This window comes from Capra hircus, chromosome 13 (genome assembly GCF_001704415.2).
Source record: "Capra hircus breed San Clemente chromosome 13, ASM170441v1, whole genome shotgun sequence".
Lineage (NCBI taxonomy): Eukaryota > Metazoa > Chordata > Mammalia > Artiodactyla > Bovidae > Capra > Capra hircus.
In genome coordinates this window covers 45720098-45743828 of record NC_030820.1, presented here as the reverse complement: position 1 = coordinate 45743828, position 23731 = coordinate 45720098, and the positions used below count along the sequence as shown (strand labels likewise).

General features: G+C 45.1%; 2 protein-coding genes across 7 annotated transcripts in view; one reads left to right on the top strand and one right to left on the bottom strand.

Annotated features, from left to right (window-relative positions):
• Window positions 1632–6021, bottom strand: LOC102191533 (isopentenyl-diphosphate Delta-isomerase 1). The gene is made up of 5 exons (XM_018057345.1): window positions 5262–6021; window positions 4848–5020; window positions 4615–4707; window positions 4061–4191; window positions 1632–3118 (listed from the first exon to the last, which is right to left on the bottom strand). The coding sequence occupies exons 1-5, from the start codon at window positions 5408–5410 to the stop codon at window positions 2801–2803; spliced, it is 864 nt and encodes a 287-aa protein (XP_017912834.1). The 5' UTR covers window positions 5411–6021; the 3' UTR covers window positions 1632–2800.
• Window positions 7835–23731, top strand: part of WDR37 (WD repeat domain 37) — a 35321-nt gene continuing 19424 nt past the window's right edge. For 5 of the 6 annotated variants that reach the window (XM_018057344.1, XM_018057343.1, XM_018057342.1 and 2 more), the window contains exons 1-5: window positions 8884–9062; window positions 19168–19345; window positions 21897–21993; window positions 22946–23041; window positions 23311–23375. In XM_018057344.1, coding sequence (XP_017912833.1) covers window positions 19208–19345; window positions 21897–21993; window positions 22946–23041; window positions 23311–23375 — 396 coding nt within the window. In that variant the 5' untranslated portion in view covers window positions 8884–9062; window positions 19168–19207. Of the gene's footprint in view, window positions 8553–8883; window positions 9063–19167; window positions 19346–21896; window positions 21994–22945; window positions 23042–23310; window positions 23376–23731 lie in introns of those variants that run through there. The other variant, XM_018057339.1, reaches the window with a different exon arrangement.

Sequence of the window (23731 nt, the reverse complement as noted above, 5' to 3'; positions counted from 1 at the left end):
CTGGTTGGATCTCCTTGCAGTCCAAGGGACTCTCAAGAGTCTTCTCCAACACCACAGTTCAAAAGCATCAATTCTTTTGCACTCAGCTTGCTTTATAGTCCAACTCACATCCATACACGACCACAGGAAAAACCATAACCTTAACTAGATGGGCCTTTGTTGACAAAGTAATGTCTCAGCTTTTTAATATGCTGTCTAGGTTGGTCATAACTTTCCTTCCAAGGAGTAAGCGTCTTTTAATTTCATGGCTGCAGTCACCATCTGCAGTGATTTTGGAGCCCAGAAAAATAAAGTTAGCCACTGTTTCCCCATCTATTTGCCATGAAGTGATGGGACTGGATGCCATGATCTTAGTTTTCTGAATGTTGAGTTTTAAGTCAACTTTTTCACTTTCCTCTTTCACCTTCCTCAAGAGACTCTTTAGTTCTTCACTTTCTGCCATAAGGGTGGTGTCATCTGCATATCTGAGGTTATTGATAGTTATCCCAGCAATCTTGAATCCAGCTTGTGCTTCTTCCAGCCCAGCGTTTCTCATGATGTACTCTGCATACAATTTAAATAAGCAGGGTGACAATATACAGCCTTGACGTACTCCTTTTCCTATTTGGAACCAGTCTGTTGTTCTCTGTCCCAACTGTTGCTTCCTGACCTACATACAGGTTTCTCAAGAGGCAGGTCAGGTTGTCTGGTTTTCCCATCTCTTTCAGAATTTTCCTCTGGCAGAAACTCTGCTGACTCTTTGGGACTCTTGGAGTTTAAAGGCTGGCCTCTTCCTGTGGCGGGGAAGCCTTGGTGGTAAACCAGTTCGGGTCAGTTTTAGCCCCTGTGGCTCAGCATCAGCCTGTCTTCCCACTCCCAATCCTGAGTTGGTTACTGTGCCAGTGTTTTCTGGAGCTGCCTGTTGGCATCAGATTGAGCCCTTAAAGGGCCTTGTCCTCCGAATACTGGGATTTTTGATTGGCAGTTGCTGCTTCTGATGGCAGAGGTGTAAACAGATGGATACCTGCCAGCGGAATTTGAAAGGCCAGTGCTTATTTTTTCCCCTGCATTTTTTCCTTTTAGCCTTTTGAGAGCTAGAGATTAAAGAATTATGACTTCAAAAAGCACTGCATGCTCAGAAATTTAGTAAGTCAACATGTTGACAAACACATTTGGAAAAAGAACTGAGACCAGAAGACCTCAGGAGGCAGATACCCACAACTAAAAACTCCCATACAAAAACAGTGTGGAAAGTGTGGTCCATTAAAGGAAAAAAACTAGGAAACTATCCTTCAGAAAGACCAGATGGCAGACTTACTAGAGAAAAGATTGTAAAACAGCTGCTTTAAAGCTGTTCAAGATACAGGATGATGGAGACAGAAAAAACAATGCATGAACAAAACAGGAATATCAATAAAGTTTAATAGATGGTACTTTTGCTCTGTACCTGTTGTCAGTGCTTTGTCCACAATCTAAATGTAAGACACCACTGCCCACACAGCAAGCAGTAGCCATTGTAGTTACCAAGTTTTTTGTAAGCTAAAGGACTAGAAATAATATAAATGCATTTTGAATGCATTTACCATGCTTAAGCTACCATAGGACTTTTCACTTATTAATGTATTGAAGCTATAACAAATTAGACAACAGTATCAAGATGTGGTAATTTATTTTTATTGTTAGATAAAGTTAACATTTGCTACAGTTTTGCCTGAAATTAATAGCATTCAAGGATAATAAAGCAGTCTTAAGGTCTCAAATGTGAAAAATCTGTGGCAAGAGTTTAAAAAAGTACCATTAGTCAAGGTACAGTTCAAATAATAATAATATATACATATTCCATAACCCAAATCTATTTAACATGAATATTAACCTGTTTATGGTTAATTTTCCTACAACATGGCCCGACTGCAGACAAGTCCTCCAGAAGACATTTCACATATGGTGTCACTGGGGCTGCCATGGCGGGAGGGGTGCCAAAGGCATTTTTTGGGTAGAACCTAAGGATGCTGCTATACAAGGCAAAGGATGAACCTTCAAAAAGAATTATCCAGCCTAAACTGCAGTGCCACAGTTAAAGGATCCTATTGTTGAGTATGACTCAACTGACCCAAGTTCCATTTTACAAATAGTCTGTGTTCCTAGTAATTCTTAAAACAAGACTTTACTAATTGGCATGGACTATTTAAATGACTTCACCCAGCCAATGTCCCTACCAAAATCAATGTTAGACTTTTAAGTATCAAAAATACTTTCAGAATGATTAAACAACAAAATTAACTTTCAGTGACAAAAATCATGCCATTTAATTTCCTTGAACTGCTCTACTATATTTTATCTCAACATGGAAAGTTAAACTGCAATGTTTTGAAGTAGATAAGCAAATGCTTCCATTCCACATTTTTCTGGACCATGATAAAAGTTTAAAGATATGAAAAAAAAAAAAAAAAGTTTAAAGATATGTCAAGCACCCGGCAGATAGTAAAGTGCTATACAAGTCTTCTGAAAATGTTTATCACAATATATAAAAAATGAACTCCACTTGTTTGTTTAAATGTGTCATAACCATTTGTTTAGACAGGTTAAGTTTATTTTGTTCTCTTTGTATAATAATCTCTCAAATTTTTTTTTATAAATTGCAGCACATGTATATGGGGTGTATGACATAAAATCAAGAATTCTTTTCTATACAAATTCTGGTTGTAAAGTATCAGTATTTCCAAGGAGAGTTCCAGTGGGGAACCAGATTTTTTTCAAGTTCATTTTAAGTTTACTAGCTAGAGAAATTCTTCAGTACTTTAGTAACCATTCATCTCCACTTTTACATTCGGTGTATTTTCTCATGGTCAACAAACAGATTCAAACGATTTAAGTTATCCCACCACTTAAAGAGAAAAGTATCTGCAATAATTTGAAACCATGGGGTTATCTTAATTTCACCACGGGCTGCCTTCTCTAGAAGTTCTTCTAATTCTTCCTTTGTTACATAGCAATAGCTTTTAATCTCATTGGGGTCTGGATTCAAGGTCACGTTCTTCTTCACCAACAAAATGTAGTCAATTTCATGTTCTCCCCAGATACTATCAGATTGAGCCTTGTAGTGAATTCGTGTTAAATAATTAATTTCCTCTGGAGGAACCTAGGGTAAAAAAAAAAAGAAAAACCTCCAAAACATCAACAAAAAACAATCTAAATCAACCTACTACATTTCAGTAATACCTTGAACAACAGAAGTAGTTTTAGAATGATAATTTTTGAAACGTCAATTTCCTGTTAATACACGGAATACATAAAGTATATATACTGTGAAAGTGAAAGTCTTTCAGTCATGTCTGACTGTGACCCCATGGACAACTATACAATCCATTGAATTCTCCAGACCAGAATACTGGAGTGGTTAGCTGTTCCCTTCTCCAAGGGATCTTCCCAACCCAGAGACTGAACCCAGGTCTCCCTCATTGCAGGCAGATTCTTTAAGAGCTGAGCCACCAGGGAAGCCCAAGAATACTGGAGTGTGTAGCCTATCCCTTCTCCAGGGGATCTTCCCGACCCAGGAAAATATGTATACTTGAAATAGTATTAAATAGTTTCAAGTCTGAAATGTTTCCCAAAGGACCAGAACTAGAAGATTTATTGAAAAATGTATATTAAAGAAAATAGAGTCATGCAAACTAGAAGTGTGACATTCCCCCTCGCATCTTAATTCATAGCAGGAAAAAAAAATTCCCATTTTAACTAGATAAGAGAGATACTTTAATTTATTCAGGTCTGATTTAAAGGGGACAATTCCAGGAACAAGAGGATAATTTCAATTCACCCAGTCAGGTCTGTAGTTCACAAGAAAATACTCACCCTTGGTCAATTATAAAACAGTTAACTTTATATACTGGTTAATAGATCAACCGATCGTGGTAGAGTTAAGTATCTACAAGTATTATGAAGTCAAAATTTAACTTATTTAATGGGCTTTTTTGGGGCCTAAAAAAACCAAGTGATACAAAGCAGAGAGCCACACTTTAAAGTTTTGTTAAAAACTGTTTTAATGTATTCTAAATACATTTCAGCTGGTATGGTGGGTTACCTCTTCCATGGGAATTCCGAGTTCGGCCTTTAACCGCCTCTGCGCTGCTCTTCTTACTCCAATAGCATCATTTTCTTCCAGCTCACTCGGGTTGCTTAACGGGTGACTACAGCAAGTATTAGTAAAACACCCTGGAACATGTTAATGTTTATAAATATACAGAGATAAACTTTTCCTGAAAAATAGGTTAGGAAGATTAAGAAAACTAAGTTTAAAAAGTAACAACAACAACAAAAGATTCTGGAGAATTTTGTGAAAGACACAGGTAGATGTACATTTTTATGAATGCTTTCTTAACCCAAACGGTTAAATGGTCTTGTGTATAAGACACAAATGATTACAGACACATCTAAACCTACCTAGCAGCTCTTATCCTTTACTGCTGCTTTATTTATTAGGTTGCATCCACCGTACAAGCTTCTCGTGCGAAGAAAATAAAACTCAGCAACTGACTAGAATTTTCTGATCTCGGTTACCAGAAATTGCACGTGACAAATCAAACAAACCAAAGCACGTGCAGCTGCCAACAACATACAAAGGGTGTGAGCACTTACCTGGGAAGGTAATCTTAGCGTCTGACCTCTGCTGCAGCAGCAGCTTGTTCTCGGTGTTGAACAGGAACACACTGAAAGCTCGGTGCAACAGCCCTGGCGGCGAGAGAGATGCGACGCCCTGAGTCTCTGTCTGGGGCTCGCAAGGGCTCGGGCTGCCACAGGGGGCGACGTGGGATCCCCGCCCTCCCTGCGCCCGAGGACCCCGGCCCGCCGCCCGCCGCCCTCGCGGGCACCTCTCTCGATGTTCTCGTTCAGGTGGCAGTTCTTCTTGGTCTCCGCCCCGATCCTCCGGTCGTTCTCGTCGATGAGGATGCACATCTCCGCCAGGAGCTGCACCTGCTGCTCGTCCAGCTCGTCCGTGCTCACCTCCGGCATCGCCGCCCAGCCTCCGCGCCGCCCCGGGAACCTGGGGGCGGGGGTCCCAGAGTCGGAGGACGCCCCCACCGCCTCCCCAGCGCCGGGCCCCGGGCCGCGCTTACAGCCCCCAGTGCTGCCCACACGCCGGAGACCCCGGGCCTCCGGCTACTTCCCCACACGGTTGGGTTAGACTACGGGATGCGATCCGGAAGCGCTCGGCCCGCCCCTCAGCGCGCAGAGCCCGGACCCCTGCCCGCCTCCCGGCACCTCACAGACTCTTTCCTCCGTACCTCGGACACGAGCCGTCCACTGAAGGCTGCGCCGCCAGGCGAGTCTCCCTCAGACCCCGCCCCAAGGCACGGGCCCCGCCTCCGGCCCGAGCCCCGCCCCCCGAGGCAGCGCGGCCAATTGCCCGCGCCGGCGCCAGGGCGCGCCACATTCCCGCCGGCCAATGGTGCGCCAGCCCGCGATCCACGTCACGGTCGCGCGGTGGTGCCACTCCTGATCTCCAGGTGTCTCCTCCCACGGCTCTGGGCTGTGGAACCTTCTTCCAAGCTACAGCGCAGGTGCTCTTGGTGCCTTCGGCACACAGCTGAGATAACGCTTCTCGAGTGCGGAACGGCTTTATAGAGGGCACTTGCTGACTAGGGGCCGAGTGAGCGTCCGCTTACGTCTTGCCCTCGGCCGCTCTAGCCAATCGACGCGCTGAAGCTTTGCGCTCGCGGCGCGTTGACGTCAGGCGTCTCCGCGCGCTCGCGGCCTGAGGCGCGGGGAAGCGCTTGCGTGAAGCCGTTCTGTGAGCTTAACAGACCTGTTGGTGAGCGTGAGCTTTCCCTGCCGGGTAGTGTGGCGACTTCAAAGTAACCAGACAAGTTTGTCACTATTTGTGAAGGAAAGGAGTTAGAAAACGACCTCTGCCAGTCGGGAGTTGCTGGCAAACCACCGGAAGGCGAGAGAGAGAGAATGGCACAGATTCCCTGTCACAGGTCTCAGCAGGAACCAGCTCCGACTGGCACCTTGATCCTGGACCTCAAGCCTCCAGACCTGAGACAATAAATTTATGTTGTTTAAGCCTGATTTGTGGCATTTTGTTACAGCAGCGCTATCAAAGGAAAGCTCTTACCTGGGAAGGTAAAACTGCTCACTGTGGAAAACGTGAGCTTTGATGTGGACCTGGATTTTAATCCAATCTTTGCTCCATTGCATACTAGGTTTTTGAGTTTTGACAGCTAATTATAACATCCTCACGCTTAATTGGACTTCCCAGGTGGTGCTAGTGGTAAAGAACTCACCTGCCAATGCAGGCGATGTGAGACGCGGGCTTCATCTCTGGGTTGGGAGGATCCCCTGGAGGAGGGCCTGGCAACCTTCTCCAGTATTTTTGCCTGGAAAATCCCGTGGACAGAGGAGCCTGGAGGGCTACAGTCCATGGGGTCGCACAGAGTTGGCACAACTGAAGCTACTTAGCATGCTCGCATGTTTTAAGTTCAATTCAGAATAATTTGTACTTCAGTCGATTTATGTTAGTTTATGGTGTACAGCAAAAAGATAGTTTACACATTATTCTTTAACAGTATAGGTTATTACAAGATGTTGAATAAAGTTAGTTCCCTGTGGTACACAGTAAATCCTTGGATTCTGTTTATATATAGTAGTGTATATGTTAATCCCAATATAATTTATCCATCCCACCTTTCCTTTTTGGTAGGCCTAAGTTTGTTTTTTGTGTGTTTATTTCTGTTCTGTAAATTAAAGTTCATTTGTATCATACTGTAGATAGTTGGATGGCATCGCTGACTCCATGGACATGAAGATGGACGGAAGTTTGAGCAACCTCAGGGAGTTGATGAATAGGGAAGCCTGGCATGCTGCAGTCCATGGGGTCGCAGAGTAGGACACGACTGGAGTGACTGAACTGAACTTAGATCCCACCTACAAATATGTTTTGCTGACTTTCTTCACACTGCGACAATCTCTAGGTTCATTCATGTTGTAAAAAGTGTTAGTCGCTCAGTTGTGCCTCTTTGCAACCCCATGGACTGCAGCCCACCAGGCTCCTCTGTCCATGAGATTTTCCAGGCAAGGATACTGGAATGGGTTGCTATTTCCTTCTCCAGGCGATCTTCCCAACCCAGGGATCGAACCTGAGTCTCCTGCACTGCAAGCAAATTCTTTAACCGACTGAGCTACAAGGGAAGCCCATTCATGGTGCAAAAGGTTTCTTTTTTTTAATGAGTAGTATGCCATTGTGCACACGCACACGAGTGTGTGTATACACACATCTTTTTTATCAATTGTGTGTGTGTATATGTATACACACCATGTCTCTTATCCATTCCATTTGTTGATGGACATTCAGATTGCTTAATGGCTTGGCTACTGTGAATAGTGCTGCTGTGAACATTTGGGGGTACATGTATCTTTTGAAATTAAGAGTATTGTCCAGATATATGGTCAGTTGTGGGATTGCTGGATCATATGGTAGTTGTAGTTTTAGGTTCCCTCTTCTCCACACCCTCACCAGCATTTACTCTTCGTGGACTTTTTGATGATGGCCATTTGGACCAGTGTGAGGTGGTACCTCATCGCAGTTTCGATCAGCACTTTATTAGGTTGGCCTGAGGATCAGACAAGTTAATATGTTATGTGCCTGGCACACAGCAGGCCCTCAAAGTGTTGATTCCGTTCCCCTCTTATTTTTGTGACACTTCTTTACAGTCATGGTTGACTTTTATAGAATTCTAAATATAGCAGAGAAAAGATTACCTCAATTATAACAACACCCGAAGTTTCACCCAAACTGTTGATACTGTGCTGCAAAATAAAACCACATATTAGCACCTGAATCAATTGGGAGCTGATACTGTGGTTCACCCCGCATTCTACCTGCTCCCTCGCCCTGCAGAATGCCTTGTGCATATTAGGTCCCTAATAAAATTACTAGTTGAATGGTAGTTACAACCATCAGACTTGAAACCCCAAGTTCACCTTATATAATTGATTCTAGCAATAAACTTTTATTATACTGAATATTGAAGTAACCTCGGGTATTACTGCACAAACTTTGTGGCTATTCGAATCCCCAAATACGTCGAGTTTGTTTCTTGTGCAACAATCGTACTAATGCTTCTCCAATTCGAATGATGAGCTTTAATCTGTATTGAAAAAAAAATGCTCCCACGCGTCTGATTTCATCTTTGCTTTAGGACTTTAAACGCCCAGCTGGTTGTTCCTAGAGCAGAGGCTGCCTGCGCACCCTGTCATTTTTCCAACCTGTACAAGGACAAGAAGGCCATCAGGTCCCACCTTTCGCGGCGAGACGCTGCCTTTGTTTCGTCTCCGCAGCCAATGGCGAACACACATTTCAGACCGGAGGCTGCAGGGGGTGAGTCACCCTCCGCAGATCCGCCGGGATCCGCGCGCAGCCGTCTCGCCCGCGCCGCTCCGGGAAGCGACGCCCGAGAAGCGGTTCCCGGAACACGAGGCGGTTCCGACTGGGGCCGGCGGCTCCAGAGACCCGACCCGGGTCCAGATGGACGCCGACCTGCGCCCGCCCGCGACGCCCTTGGGCCCCCGCCGCCGTGAGTACCCGCAGGTCCTTAGCGCCCCCGCGCCACGGGCGCCCGCCGCCCATCGGCTCTCTGCGGGGATTTCAGATGGGCGCCGACACCGCAGGGCGAGGGCCGGGTGGTCCCTGGGCCCAGCTGTGTATTCGACGCCGCCGCGACCCACTTGAGGGCCGCCGCGACCCACTTGAGGATCCCCGCCCCCGCGGGCAGCGGGTGGGACTTCCTGCGATGGACTGGACTTCCGGCGGTTCCAGCCTCGGGGTGGAGGCGGGACTTCCCGTCGGGCCTGCGCGTGGAGGATGGCGGGAGGGGTTTCCGGCGTGGGGCGGAGGCGGGGCGGGGACTTCCGGCGCCGGAAGTGTGGGGCGTTGGGCTGCCGGTTGTTGGGGCTGCTTTTAGGCGGGGACTCAGGGTCCTGTGAGTCCGCGTCGGTCCCGTGCCCCGCGTGGCTGGGAGGACACGGGCGGCAGCTCACTGTGCGGGTGGCACTGCGCGGCGGTGCGCTTGGCGGCGGCGTGACAGGTGAGTGCTGGCCCGCCATCTTCAGCCCGGGACCGCAGCCGGAGGCTGTGCGGCGGCGGCGGCGGCGGCGGCGGCCTCCGCTGGGCCGGGTTGTCCTGGGGGCCCCCGCACACCCGGACCTGGGCCCTGATTTCGCGCCCCTCTCCGACCTCCAGCCCGGCCGGTTCTGGACGGAGTTGGAACGCGCGCCCCTCGCCCAGAGCGGCTGGGGAGGCGGGTCCTTCGCGGCCTCCGGGACCCTCCCACCCGCGAGCGTGTCACGGAGCCCGGGGTCCCCAGGCCCCATTGGGGGTGTGGAACCACGCGAGGGGCGCCACGACCTTGGGCTGGAGCGGCGGGCCCTGTCCAGTCTCGCGTCCTTCCGGGTGCTCGCACGGAGGCCCCGGCGCGTTTCCTTCCTCCCCAGAATCGGGCAGCAGCGCGCACCTGCTGTGCCTTGGTTGCGAGCTGACGCCCTCAGCCCCTTCCCCCGGGAGTACCGACGGCGCTCTGAATTCCCAAGTGCTGCTTCTTCTAAGACGACGACTCGACAGTTAAGAAGTTCATCCTTGATGCGAGCTCCTTCTTTTAATAATTAAGCTCTTTAAGTAGCGCTGGTGGTTTTCCGGTTAGAGATACCCCCAGTCCAGCATCAGGTCCAGAACTGGTGAGCGTGCCTTCGGCTGGGTGGACGACGGGACACCTTTAGCCGGTTTACCGAGGCTGGACTGCGGGGCTGCCTTTGGTTGATGTTACTCAGCAGCTGAGTTTGTCGTTTGTCTTCCGGAATTCAGTAAGGGTACTTTTACAGTGAAGGGCTATGAAAAACTATCGGCTTTTCAGCTACGTTTTGTATTATTAAATGCCACATGTAGAGTATAGCTTTTAACCATTTTTTTTTGCATGTTATTAACGTTCATGACATTTACTATTTAGTCAGTATTTTTCTTTGGCCAAAAGTGTTTAAAAACGCCACTGAGTTTGAAATTGTGAGTATTGTTTTGTTTGTAGGGTATAGTAGGCATGTGGCATGCAAGGGCAAACCAGTTGTGCAGAAGGAGAGTTTATATTAAATTGATATACTTGACCAATAGGATAGGGAGGTTGGATTCTTGGAGGGAACTATTTATACTTTTTTGGATTTAAAAAAAACAACAGGACCTTTAATTCATTAAACCTGCTGTTTAATGAGGTCATGTGCCCTGTCATGAAGCTTCTCTGGTGGCTCAGATGGTAAAGAACCTGCCTGCCAATGCAGGAGACACAGGTTTGATCCCTGGGTCAGGAATATTCCTTGGAGAAGGAAATGGGAACCCACTCCAATATTCTTGCCTGGGAAATCCCATGGACAGAGGACCCTGGAGGACTACAGTCCTTGGGGTCGCAGAGTTGGACACGACTTAGTGACTAAACAAGAGCTAAAACCTCTTTGGAGAACCAAAACCTCTTTCATATTTGTAATTATTTGAAATGTGTGTGTTTGTGTAGAAATTGATGAGTGGGAAAAGATGACCAGTACATTGACTGTTTGGTGAGGTGACCGACAAAAGCAGGCAAAGCCCAGAGTAGCACCAGGTGGTTCATGGGGTTGAGGGAGGGGTTCAAGGCTCAGGGACAGGCCGGGGTGAGAATCTTACAAGTTAGTAGTGAAGAAGACTGCTTATTTCTACTGAAGATACAGACGCCAGACAAGCTGGTTATGTGATCCTTAAGGGAGACTATCGTTGAGGCTGAAGGAAGGTTAATACTGCAGTTTTCACACTTGGTGTAAGCAATTTGTAGAACCTTTGGAATGCATTAACTTCGCAGTTTACGTTTACCAGAGTATTTCTACTTATGACATTCTTAAGGGAGGAAAGAGAAGCTTTCTGCTATTTTACTTGCTTGATTGAAATATTTAGAGATAGTCTCGTTTTTTTCTTGAGCTTTGTGAAAAAGGGTTTTGATATGTTTGTTCCTTTAAAAAACATAACATGAACTGTGAGGTGGCTGGGATAAACTGTGTTGAAAATCTTAATAACTGAGATGCTTTATGAAGTTAGTCATTTAACATGTGTGCTTGCTGAAAAGAGAATTATATATACCTTCCTGTTTTTTTTAGCCTGGGAGTTGTTTTTTATTGAGTAAAACATAGAGTAAATTCATACAGTGTGCTAGTTATAAATGTGCAGCTCTGTGGATTTTTACCTATATATACATCCTGGGTCAGGAAGATCCACTGGAGAAGGAAATGGCAATCCACTGCAGTACTATTGCCTGGAAAATCCCATGGACAGAGGAGCATAGTAGGCTACAGTCCATGAGGTCGCAAAGCGTTGGACACAACTGAGCGACATTCCTATACATTTTTGTATAAGCATAAACCAGATCAAGATAGGGAACATTCGCAGCACCCCAGTAGGCTCATTTTTGCCTCTTCCACCTGGGACCTTTATTTTTTAAAGTGAAGAATATAATTTCTGGTTAAGATTCCTTTAAGCCACTTTGATTTCTTGGACAACTTTTGTATATGGCAGATAAATAGTTTCTAAATGCTTCTATTAAAAAGTTATTGAAATACTCTTCAGTGGGATCATATGAGTTGCTTAAAGAATTTATGTTCAAATATTTTAAATTAAATATCAGTATCTTTTTTTGTGTGTATGTAAAATTCTGCCATAGTTTTTCTTTATACTTTTGTCTCAACTGTCTCTAATTTCTATAGCTCAAATTTTTCAGATCTAAATTTCCTGAAAAAGGTTTGTTCTGTCATTTTCCATCAAAAATAATTTTTCGTGAGAGACCGTTTTATACTGTGTTGCCTATATATACCAGTAATACACTTTCCCCCCCTCGTGTGCAGAAGAGCAGTTAAAGATGGTAAGGTATTGGACTTACAGGCATGATGGGGTCAAAGAACCCGTCTTTACTGTCAGTGTAGACTTCTCCCAGTTTTGTACATGTTCTGTAGTTCTCTTTTCATCTCTAAACCTGTATACCCCTGCCTCCTTGTATTTTGACATTCAAAGGCATTGCAAAAACATAATACATACAGTATTAGGTCCTGATTTCTCCATATCTGCTGTCTCTTCTTGGTAATCTGACCTCTGTTTCACCTACCTGCTGCCTCAGAAAGGGGCTCTCCTTGTTACCTCTCTCTTCTTCCCCCTGCCCACCCCAGTCCGTTCATCCTCCTCTAAGCTTAACTGTTATAATCTATTACCTCGACTGTTTCAGTAACTACCTAATTGGCTTCTCCATTCATGGTCGTCTTACCTTGTAGTGTATTTTTCACATAGCAGCCAGTCTGCTGCTGCTGCTGCTGCGTTGCTTCAGTCGTGCCCGACTCTTGCGACCCCATAGATGGCAGCCCACCAGGCTCCCCCGTCCCTGGGATTCTCTAGGCAAGAACACCGGAATGGGTTGCCATTTCCTTCTCCAGTGCATGAAAGTGAAAAGTCAAAGTGAAGTCGCTCAGTCGTGTCCGACTCTTTGCGACCCCATGGACTGCAGCCCACCAGGCTCCTCTGTCCATGGGTTTTTCCAGGCAAGAGTACTGGAATGGGGTGCCATTGCCTTCTCCGAGCAGCCAGTCTACTGTTGCTTATTTGCTTAAAAAGTTTTAAGTGACTTTCCTTTTTTTTTAGGATAAACTGTAAACAAAAGATTAGATTCTAAGCCTATCTCTCCACTTACCTTGCACTGTTCTGTCCATTGTTTGCTGTGTTACAGATGTAGTATTTATTTTTTAATATCTGGGCATTTTCACATGCTGTTCCTGTCCTTGAAATATCTACTCCCTTTTCTGTTTTCCATGTGGTTAACTCTTAGGAATTCTTCCATCTCAATTTGGATGCCGGCCTCTCAGAATAATCTTTGTAACTGTTTAGCTAATAGCTGGTCTCATAATATTTGCACATGTCTTTTGTAGCCCTCCTCACAATTTATAACTTCTGTAATAAGTTATGAGATTGTGTGTATAACATCTGTCTTCCAACTCAACTCTTAAGCATTCTGAGAAGGTAGGAACCAAGCCTGTTTTGTTCACTACAGCATTCCCAGTGCTCAGCCCATCCAGATGAGAGGAATACTGGTGAGTGACTTAATGAAGTAGTGCTATTATTATCCCTGCTTTAAAGATACAGAGTTAAGCCTTCAGAAGGTGGTTAAGTAACTTGACCAGGGTTACACAGTCTGTCAGTGGTAGACGTAGTGTTCATCCACCCATCAGATACTTGAGGATATGTTTATGTCAGGCCTAACAAATACAATACATATACAGTAGTGGCCCCAATTTACTGTGTCCCAGTCCTCACTGTGTTGATTGTGTAGTGGGGGAAACGCTTATTTAGTGAGCGAATCATAAATAGCATGTAAATACAAGCATAGCGAGAGTCATGAGATGCTGTGTGGCTAGTGGTCTTCAAGGGAAGCTGTCCTAGGAAGTGACTTTCCAGCTGAGGCTTCATGATGGAAGAGAGCCAGCCCTTTGAGGAGTTGATGGGGACTTAGGTTTGTATGACTGTCAAACTCATGTGAGTGAAATAAGGTGTGATGGATAACACAGATTCTTATTGTCCTGTCGGTAGGTGAAGCCTCTGCCCTCTGCTTGAATGGGGGTTGGCCTTGTGGCTGGCTTTGACAGATAGAGTATCCAAAAAAGCAAGGAGAATGGAAGACTTTTTTTTTTAATGAGAATTTTAGAGATAAAAACTTATCTTATTAAGTGTCCTTCTTAAAAAACATTTGAGAGTTAAATTTTGTCTGTATCAGTTCAGTTCAGTTCAGTTGCTCAGTCGTGTCCAACTCTTTGCGACCCCATGAATCGCAGCACGCCAGGCCTCCCTGTCCATCACCAACTCCTGGAGTTCACTCAAACTCACGTCCATCGAGTCAGTGATTCCATCCAGCCATCTCATCTTCTGTCGTCCCCTTCTCCTCCTGCTCCCAATCCCTCCCAGCATCAGTCTTTTCCAGTGAGTCAACTCGTTGCATGAGGTGGCCAAAGTCCTGGAGTTTCAGCTTTAGCATCAGTCCTTCCAAAGAACACCCAGGACTGATCTCCTCTGCAAAAAGTGATAATTTTAATAAATTAGTGAGTTTCAAATTTTAAAACGTAAACACAAAGAACTAATTGACCAACTTGAATGTACTTACTTTTTTGTTATCTTTTGTACAAGGCCTACACATGTTCAGTTGGAGAGTCAGAAGATCTCTGGCTTTAGAGTAGGTGTATACTTTTCCTGTTGCTCCCACTAAGTACAGCTAAAAACAGTGGACACTAAATGCAAAACAAATAAACAAACAAACAAAAAACAAATATCAGACTGAAAAGTGGCAAGAAGAAAGAAAATTGTAGGTGTATGGGGACCTGAGAACTGGCTCAGGGCTAAGTTCCCTGGGCTTTCCTCTTGCCCCATACATCCTAGCCTCAGGCCTTGAGCAGCCTCAACCCAGCAGTGCTAAAGGGCTCAGCAAGCCCCGAGAAAGCTGGCCTTTGACGAGAAGACCAGGAAAGGGACAGCCTGCCAGACAGGACATGCTTAGAAAACATTGCGGCCCCACCTCGCGCTGAGTGTCCCAGGTTGGGTAGGGAATCTAGTCTCTGACTCCTGACAAGCCTTGTGGGGACCACACTGTGCCGGGTGGGATCAGAGAGGCCTGGTGAGAAGCTGGGTTCTCATTTCTCTTGTGCGATAACAAAGAACACCCTCTTCTTTCCCGTTGGAATGGCCTCAGAAGAAATCTAGCAAAAGTTCAGGAATTTTACCACCACCTGTGGTGATGAAGCTTGGAATGGCACAGTAACAAGGTGCCCTAGGTTCAGCTCAGTGGTGTGAATAGAGGCCAAGAGAGTTTCACCCGGCATTGGCAAAGGGGTACTTCCTCCTGGGTCAGAGGAGGCGGAACGGGGAGCACTTGCTTCCATCCCCACTTTCTATATCCACATAGCAGAAACAAGGCCATACCCTTGTTTGCTGGCTGGGCTAGTATCAGAAGAGGCCTGCTGAAAGACTTAGATCAGGTCTCATGTCTGGTAACAACACCCAGCATCCTGAGGCTTCTCATACCGAGGGGGAAAATGTCAGCTTGAATCAGAAAAGGTAGCTAACAGCTACATAGGACTGATGCAGATATTAGAATTGTTTGACAGGATTTTAAAGCAGTCGTGATAAAATTTTCAGTGAGGAGATATTAACACTTGAAGCAAATGAAAAATAGAAAATCTCAGGAAGAAAATATGGCATGTAAAGAAGAAACAAATGGAAATTTTGGAGTTGGGGAGTACAGTAGTGAGCTTGTGGAATCCATGAACTTGATGATAAAATAATGAAAATTACTCAGTCTGAACATTAGAGAGAAAATAGACTGGAAAAAAGTAAACTGAATCCTTGGGACCTGTGCCTTTTAACAAGAGACCTGTCCTTATCAGGAAGAGAGGAGAGAGACAGTGGGGCTGAAAATATGTTTGAAGAAACACTGGCTAGGTATTTCCCAAGTTTGGCAAGCCACAAACCTATATATTTAAAACGTATGGTGAAACCCAGGCAAGATAAATTCAAAGAAATTTGCTAAGCTGCCTCATAGTCAGACTTCTGAAACTAAAGATGAAAAAGCAGTGGGAGAGAGAAATGTCCCTTTGTCTATAGTTGATTTCTCATCACAAACTGCTGAGGCCAGAAGGAAGTAGTATGCTTTTCAAGTGCTGAAGAAAACGAACCATCAGATCAGAATTCTCTATCAAGTGAAAACATCATTCACATGATTTGTTACCAACAGAGCTACCCTGAAATAATAGAGGAAGTTCAACAGAAAGGAAACGCTGTAGGAACACCAGGAAGGAAGAAGAAACAATGGAGAGAGTAAATGAATTGGTAAATTCAGTAGACATTCCTCTGACTTAGGTTTGAAAGTTGAAGCACAGCTGCCTGATGTGGTTCTCAGTGTGTTTGGAGGAAACACTTAAGATGATTATGTTGTCAGTGGGGAGGGCAGAGGGACGTGGAAGAAGTAAGGCTTCAACACTCACCAGGAACTGGTAGAACGTTGGTGGTCAGCAGACTGATAAGCTGTGAAAAGATAATGAAAACTTAGCAGCCACTAAGAAAAGTTATACAGAAGAAACTCAAAAACAAGAGAAATCAGAACGAAATTCCAAAAAATGTTCAAATAACCTACAAGAAGGCAGAAAAAAGAAAGAAAATGAGAAAACAAACAATGAAGTATGCACCATGCCCAAGTAGGGTTTACTCCATGGATGCAGGTTTAGATCAATACTGAAAATCAACAGTGTAATTGACCTGTTAGAGGCTTAGAAGAAAGCCACGTGCTCATATTAAGTAACTCAGGAAAAAACATGACACAGTTGACACTCACTCATGAAACTCTCAGAATGTGAACAGTTGGGGGGACTTTTCAACTTGATAAAACGATGTGTTTACCCAAAACCTACAGGTAATATACTTAATGGTGAAAACTGAGTATTTTTACCTCAAGATCCGAATAAAGAAAGGATGTTTGCTGTTACTTCTAATTCAACATAGCATTGGAATTTCTAGCCAAATCCATAAGAAAAGGAAATAAAGGCATACAGAAAAAGCTTGAACTAGTAAATGAGTTCAACAAGAGTGTAGGATACAAGCTTATTACACACAAATCAGTTGTATTTTTGTATACCAGCAATTTAGAATTGTATAAAAATATAATCTTCAGGGTTATTAGTATATATAGAACTGTTACGCGAAAACTACAAGCTGAGGAAGGAAATCAAAGATGATCTGAAACAGATCCTCTGTGTCCATAGATTGGAAGTCTCTATATGATAGACATGCCAGTTCTCTTCAGATTAGTCGACAGATTAAATGCAGTTCTTATAAAAGTCCCCTTAGGAGTTTTGCAGATGCGGATAAGATTATTCTAAATTTCTGCGGAAAGGCAAAGGAAGTAGGATGGCTAAAACATTGTGAAAAAGATGTGGTAGAAATCACAAGATGTCTGATTTCAAGATAACACAGAACAGTGGAACAGAATAGAGAACCAAGAAATAATCCCATAGAAATATAGCCAATTGATTTTTGAGCAAGATGCCAAACTTGCTCAATTTGGTGTAGGATAGATTGTCTTTAGCATATAGTGCTAGAATAACAGGATACAACCAGAAAAAAAAAACCAAAAACCTTGATCTAAATTTTATTAAAAAACACTTTATTAAAAAAACAGTCCCAGAATAGCTTGTAAATTGAAATGTAACTGATAAAGCTAAAATTTTAAGAAGGAAACAGAAAAATTTGGGAATTGTTGAAAAGTTCTTAGACATGACTCTAGAAGTATGAGTCTTAAAAGTGATGGATGAGTTAGGACTTGATCAAAATTTAGAAGTTTTGGCAGACTGGATTGTGTGTGACTTATATCTCAAACATTTTTAAAAACTTCTCTTTTTTTTTTCCTGTAAACATACAGCAGTCAGAAGAAGTAGAAACTTCAGTTCAGTTCAGTCACTCAGTCATGTATGACTCTTTGCGACCCCATGAACTACAGCACGCCAGGCCTCCCTGTCTATCACCAACTCCCAGAGTTTACCCAAACTCATGTCCTTTGAGTCGGTGATGCCATCCAACCATCTCTTCCTCTGTCGTCCCAGTCTCCTGCCCTCAATCTTTCCCAGCATCAGGGTCTTTTTTAAGTGAGTCAGCTCTTCGCATCAGGTGGCCAAGTATTGGAGTTTCAGCAGAAACTTATGTTATTGTCATAGTAGCTTTATTTGTAATAGTAAAAAACTGGAAAGGGCCAGAATTTTTTGCAGTAGGTGCATGGTTAAGACAGCTGTGCTGCATCCGCAGGGAAGCAGCGCCAGCAGTCCACAGGAGGTGGCTGCGGTCCATTGGCGGGGGCAGGCCGAGAGCCCTAAGCTCAGGATCCCCAGAGGACACGTACTCTGCCGCAGCAGAGTGGGGAGTGGAGGGCTGTGGGCTGGCTCCAGAGAGCCATTTTACAGTGAGGACCTACAGATACTGTCGGTTGTTTGAAGAAGGAAGAAATATAAGTATATGCTTAAAATTACTTGGATTCGCAAAGGTATGCTGGGAGAAGAAGGGACCAGTGAGAGCAGAAAATGAGGAAGTGATATCCAAAACATCAATCTGCAGTTGAAGGAGTGTGTCCTGTGTAAATATACTGCTTGGAGAAGGCAATGGCGACTCACTCCAGTACTCTTGCCTGGAAAATCCCATGCGTGGAGGAGCCTGATAGGCTGCAGTCCATGGGGTCGCTAAGAGTCGACACGACTGAGCGACTTCACTTTTACTCTTCACTTTCATGCATTGGAGAAGGACATGGCAACCCACTCCAGTGTTCTTGCCTGGAGAATCTCAGGGACGGAGGAGCCTGGTGGGCTCCCGTCTATGGGGTCGCACAGAGTCAGATACGACTGAAGCGACTTAGCAGCAGCAGCAGAGTCATATTAACTAAGTGATGTGATTGTATTGAGAAGAGTTGTTGATGGTAGCAGGCAATGAATAATGTCCAAAATGGGGAAAGGAAAATGTGTTATGTGGATATTGGAATGCCATGCAGGATTTTGTGTGCTGTATGACGGTGGCCCTCACTGCAGGTGAGCCTGGCGAACTGGCCGGTTCCCAGTGAGCGGTGTTGTGAGTGAGAAGGAAGCTGGAGCTTACAAACGCTGACAGACCTCATTTGGGTTTTTTACTTGACTCAGATGAGAGTATTTTAAACATGGGTTAAATAAAGCATTAAAATTTTATTTGTCTTTACCTTTTTAATGTGCTTCAGATTTCTCTAGGAGGGCATAGCTCTGGAATCTAGCTGAAAAATGCGGTTAGAATTGGTTCCCCAGGGGAGTCGGGGAGTCTGCAGAGAGTGGGTTGAGGGAGAGTTCTCTATTTTAAACGCTTCTCTGCTGTTGATTTTTTTTAAAGGGTGTTCATGAAATTCGATAAAAAAATTACCTCTTTAACCAAGGCTGTGGTCTCTACCTTAAAACATGTGAGTGTATCACATTCTAATTTACATAGTAAAGTTAATAAGGAAATTTGCAGTGAGCAGTTTCATTCCTATCCCCTGTTTTTCCTTCATTTCAGTTTGCCATATCAGAAATACAGTACTTGTTTTTCCTGCTCCTGTTTAGCATCTTGCAGGAGTGACCAGGACCTCATCTTCCAGAAGTAATGCCCACAGAAAGCGGGAGTTGTTCAGCTGCTCGCCAAGCAAAACAGAAGCGCAAATCTCACAGCCTTTCCATACGGAGAACTAACAGCTCAGAGCAGGAGAGGACAGGCCTGCCCAGAGACATGTTAGAGGGACAGGTGAGTGTCTGGTGAAGATGTGAATCGTGTTGGCAATGTTGAAAAAATATCCCAGTGTATACAGATCTCCAAAGTGGAGGGAAAGTGTGGGTTACCAAAACAAGCAGGCCTCCCATCGACCATTGAAAATGGCAGTCAAGTGCAACAGCCTGCAGAGGCAGAATTCAGTTTCTAGGTTAGTGTGTTACATATTGTAATAAATGGGTGTGATCGTCTGGGCTACTTTTTATTCTTTGCACAGGCAGATTGACAGTGTACTTTTAGGTTTCTGTCTCAGAGCCTCAAGAGGAGAGCAGAATCAGGTATAATGATCTTTGTTCTCTGAGGAGTTCTTGGAACCTGATCTTTCAGTAACTTCTTGGCTTTATCCTGTGTCTGCTGTGTGAGTCTGTCTGCTGCTTATTACATTATATGTCTTTCTGATAATTCGATGCCCCTTTTATTAAGTGATCTAATATTTTATTGACAAAGATAAGTTTGCTTCTTCTTTTTCTAGTTCTTCTATAATGAGTAAAACGTTAGGTTTTTAAAATAACATTGTTGTTAAGTCTAAATAAAAGCATGCTGCTGCTGCTGCTGCTGCTGCTAAGTCGCTTCAGTAGTGTCCGACTCTGTGCAACCCCATAGACAGCAGCCCACCAGGCTCCCCCGTGCCTGGGATTCTCTAGGAAAGAACCCTGAAGTGGGTTGCCATTTCCTTCTCCAGTGCATGGAAGTGAAAAGTGAAAAGGAAGTCACTCAGTCGTGCCCAATTCTTAGCGACCCCATGGACTGCAGCCTACCAGACTCCTCCATCCATGGGATTTTCCAGGCAAGAGTACTAGAGTGGGGTGCCATCGCCTTCTCCAAATAAAAGCATATGTTATAGTAAAATAAAATGTAGATATATCTGCTATATGTTTATATAGGCATAAGTATATATGCATGTGGGTGCGCTCAGTCATGTCCTACTCTGTGACCCCATGGACTGTAGCCTGCCAGGCTCCTCTGTCCATGGGATTTCCCAGGCAAGAATATTGGAGTGGGTTCCCATTTCCTTCTCCAGGGAATCTTCCTGACTCAGGGGTCGAACCCTGGCTTTTTTCTCTCCGTCCTGGAGGTGGGTGGCTGGAGGTCAGGTGTGGGCAGGCTGGTCCTCCTGAGGCTTTCTTCCTGGATATGGACCCAATTTTCTCTTTCCTCACATGTTCCTTCTCGCTGGTGTCTGTGTCCTCGTCTCTTCTGACAAGGAATGCTTGAACCAGAGCTGTGCAGTGAAACTTCTGTGGTTGAAGGTTCTAGATCTGTGCTGCCTGTATGGGCGCCCAGAGCCATGTGTGACTGGTGGGACAGAGGAATTTAAAAATCGTGAATAACCTAGTTTTAAGGTTAGTCAGATGTGACCATCAGCTCCCCCACTGGACAGTGCAGGTTGCCTAAGGGACTTTTAAACTGTCACCTCAGTTTCCAGCAGTGACCCTTTGTTACCGCCCCGATGGCATCTTTGGGGGTAACTCCGTGTGAGGGGCCCGTGTTCTCAGGGCTTCCGCGCCATCCCCATTGTGATGTAGAGCCAGCTGCCTCTCGGGTATCCCTTTGTGAGGGTCATTCAGAACCCTGCAGGTGGGTTGGTGCCTGTGGGCGGACGGGCAGCTCCCTGGGCTGGTGGGGGCGCTTGGCCCGATCCTGTGGCAGCAACGGTGGTGATGGCGTTGGATGTGGGCACCTGGCATGGTAGGTGTGGCAGACCTCAGGTGTGGGAGTCTGATGCCTGGGGCATCCGAGTGGAGCCACGGGCGATACTCTGGACGGGATTACAGGCTCAGCTGTCGGGCAGCCTTTATGGGAATTGGATTCTTGAGTCAGAAGCAAGGAGGCAGCGCTGTTAGTTGTGGAGCGGGAAACCCATGTCTGCACTGGAAGCACTGACCCAGGCCAGGAAAGGGGCCTGCCTCTTCCATGCCAACCATGAAAATGCAGACTCTTCTAGAAGCTTCACTGAGTCGTAGCTTCGTAGTGAAGCCCCTGCAGACCTGGGACCTTCCACGCTGGTGTTTTCATTCAGCTGATTCACCTTTCGCTCTTAGAGCTGAATTCACTTTTCTTCCTTGGAGCAAGTTTCAGTGCTGAGTAGAGTTACAGGAAGTGTCCAGTTGACTCTGCTTGGAGCACAGTGGATGTGAGGACTGTGAGGTACCACTTACTAAGATTAACTTGTGATGCCACATACTGGAGCATAAGGGCTGTTCATAGCTTCATCTCCCACAAACTCGGAGATTTTGAATAGGCTTGTTTCCTTCCTTGTAAAGGGAGTTACGTGTTTGAAGACCTGCTTGGCCTCAAAACGTGTGCCATCCTGGGGAACCATATACACAGTTTGGTTTTAGTTTTAGCTGTAGGAATTTGAAACTTGAAGTTCTTTTGAGTGTTTGCGTGGAAGAAGTAAAATATGTAAAGATGTAAAATAAGAGCTTGAATGATAATTCCCTTTGGAAAAGTATACTAGTGCTCGGTGTCAGAGCTCCTCATTCACTTATTCGTTCATTTTTAGCACAACCTTCTTTCTCTGCAGGATTCTAAGCTGCCTTCCTCAGTTCGCAGTACTCTTCTGGAACTGTTTGGTCAAATAGAAAGAGAATTTGAAAACCTTTATATTGAAAACTTAGAATGTGAGTATTGCTCTTTATTTGAAATACTTTTATAACCTGTCACTTCTCCATATGGATTTTTGAGAGTTTCATCTCTGGGTCACATTCATCTTTGTACCCCTTTTCTTTTCTGCTCTGACTAGCTTGGGGGCCTTATGATGGCATTTGTTTACTATCTTCCAGCTCCGCACACTCAGGTCAGGCTCTGAGGGCAGGGAGGGGATGGGGGCGTCTGTCCCCCGCTGGAGTGGGTTGTGACCGCAGGTCCCTGCAGAGTGAGGACAGAGGCCCCGTCTTGCTGGCATTCCTGCGCCCTGCACCTGCTTCTCTTCTTCCCCATCCCCTGCCTTCCTCTTCCTTCTTCACGTCCACTGTGATTCAGTACTTTTCTCTTCATTTTTTTTCTGGTTTTGGTCGTACCGTGTGACTTGCATGACTAGTTCAGGGAATGAACCCAGGACCTTGGCAATGAAAGCCCAGAGTCCTAACCACTGAACCACCAGGGAACTCCTCAGTGTTAAATATTTTCTTTTTTTCCCTTCAACTTTTAATCTTTGAGATGTGTAGCACTCACTTGACACTCTGGTGCCAGACGACAGTAACAATAGTCAGGTTTTGTTATTGTATGTTTCCCCTAATGATTTCAGGGGAGACTGTAAGTATTTTTTCAGTTTCAGACAGGACCAGAACAATGTTTGTAAGTGCACAGAATAAAGTACAAAGTATGTGAACTCTGTTGAAATCCAGGAGGCCTGTTTGGGGGTCAGTAGCACAGTGTCTTTCTTGTGTGGTATGAGTGGTGGACTTTGTGTTTTGGGAATGTCTTTTGAGTTTTTTGGAACTCTGGCCATCCTCTTGTTTAGTGGGATATCATTCACGTGCTAGTTTAGACAATTCTAACATGCAACATTTTTATGTACTCAATTTTGGAATTGGTGAATATACCTGAAAAGCACATTATTTTACTTTTCAGTGCGTAGAGAAATCGAGACTCTTAATGAGCGCTTAGCAGCTGAAGGACAAGCAATCGATGGAGCGGAACTGAGTAAGGGCCAGCTCAAGACGAAAGGTGAGGCTGGCTTCCTGCGGGTGCCTGCAGGGAGGAAGTCTGACTCCAGTGCAGGGAGGATTCGCTTCCTCTGCATGGTCAGCAGGCTTGAGTAGCATCCCTTGGATCTGGGTGTGGAAGGACGGGCAGGTTCCAGGAAGCCTGTGCTTCTGCTGGTGTGGGCACACTCTGGGCTTGCACTGTCCTCCATGTCCTCGAGCCGTCTCCCTGTCCCAGCTCTGACGTGCTTGCTTGTGTGATTTTCTTGACGGTTGGTTCTGTCTCTGCAGCCAGTCACAGCACCAGCCAGCTTTCTCAGAAACTGAAGACCACCTACAAGGCCTCCACCAGCAAGGTATGTGTGGCTCTCAGGCCATCGTGAGTGTGTGGGTTTGCACACAGTGCGATGGGAAGAGAGGAGCCTAATATTTAAGACAAGTACTGTCGATGTTAAGTGGCTCCAGGACATAGGCACCTGGATGCTACTATGCTGCTTACTGTGGCTGACACATCGTGTGTTAGTAGGTGTGGTCTTTTTTGTGGGAAAGTACATTTTTTATCGTTAATGTGGCTTGCTAAGGAGATTCTGAATTCAGAAAAGCTGATAAATGGGTATAAAGCAGTGGAACTTACATTCTGAGTTGTAGTTACATTTTAGTTCATCTTTTCTTTAGTTCGCAAAGTATGATAAAAAAGTGAAGGTCCAAAGGC

Coding starts and splice junctions, on each gene's coding strand:
- LOC102191533 (XM_018057345.1), bottom strand. CDS start 5,410: ATGTGGCGCGCCCTGGCGCCGGCGCGGGCAATTGGCCGCGCTGCCTCG. Junction 5,021..5,261: donor GTGGACGGCTCGTGTCCGAG/GTACGGAGGAAA, acceptor CCCCGCCCCCAG/GTTCCCGGGGCGGCGCGGAG. Junction 4,192..4,614: donor CGCTAAGATTACCTTCCCAG/GTAAGTGCTCAC, acceptor AACATGTTCCAG/GGTGTTTTACTAATACTTGC.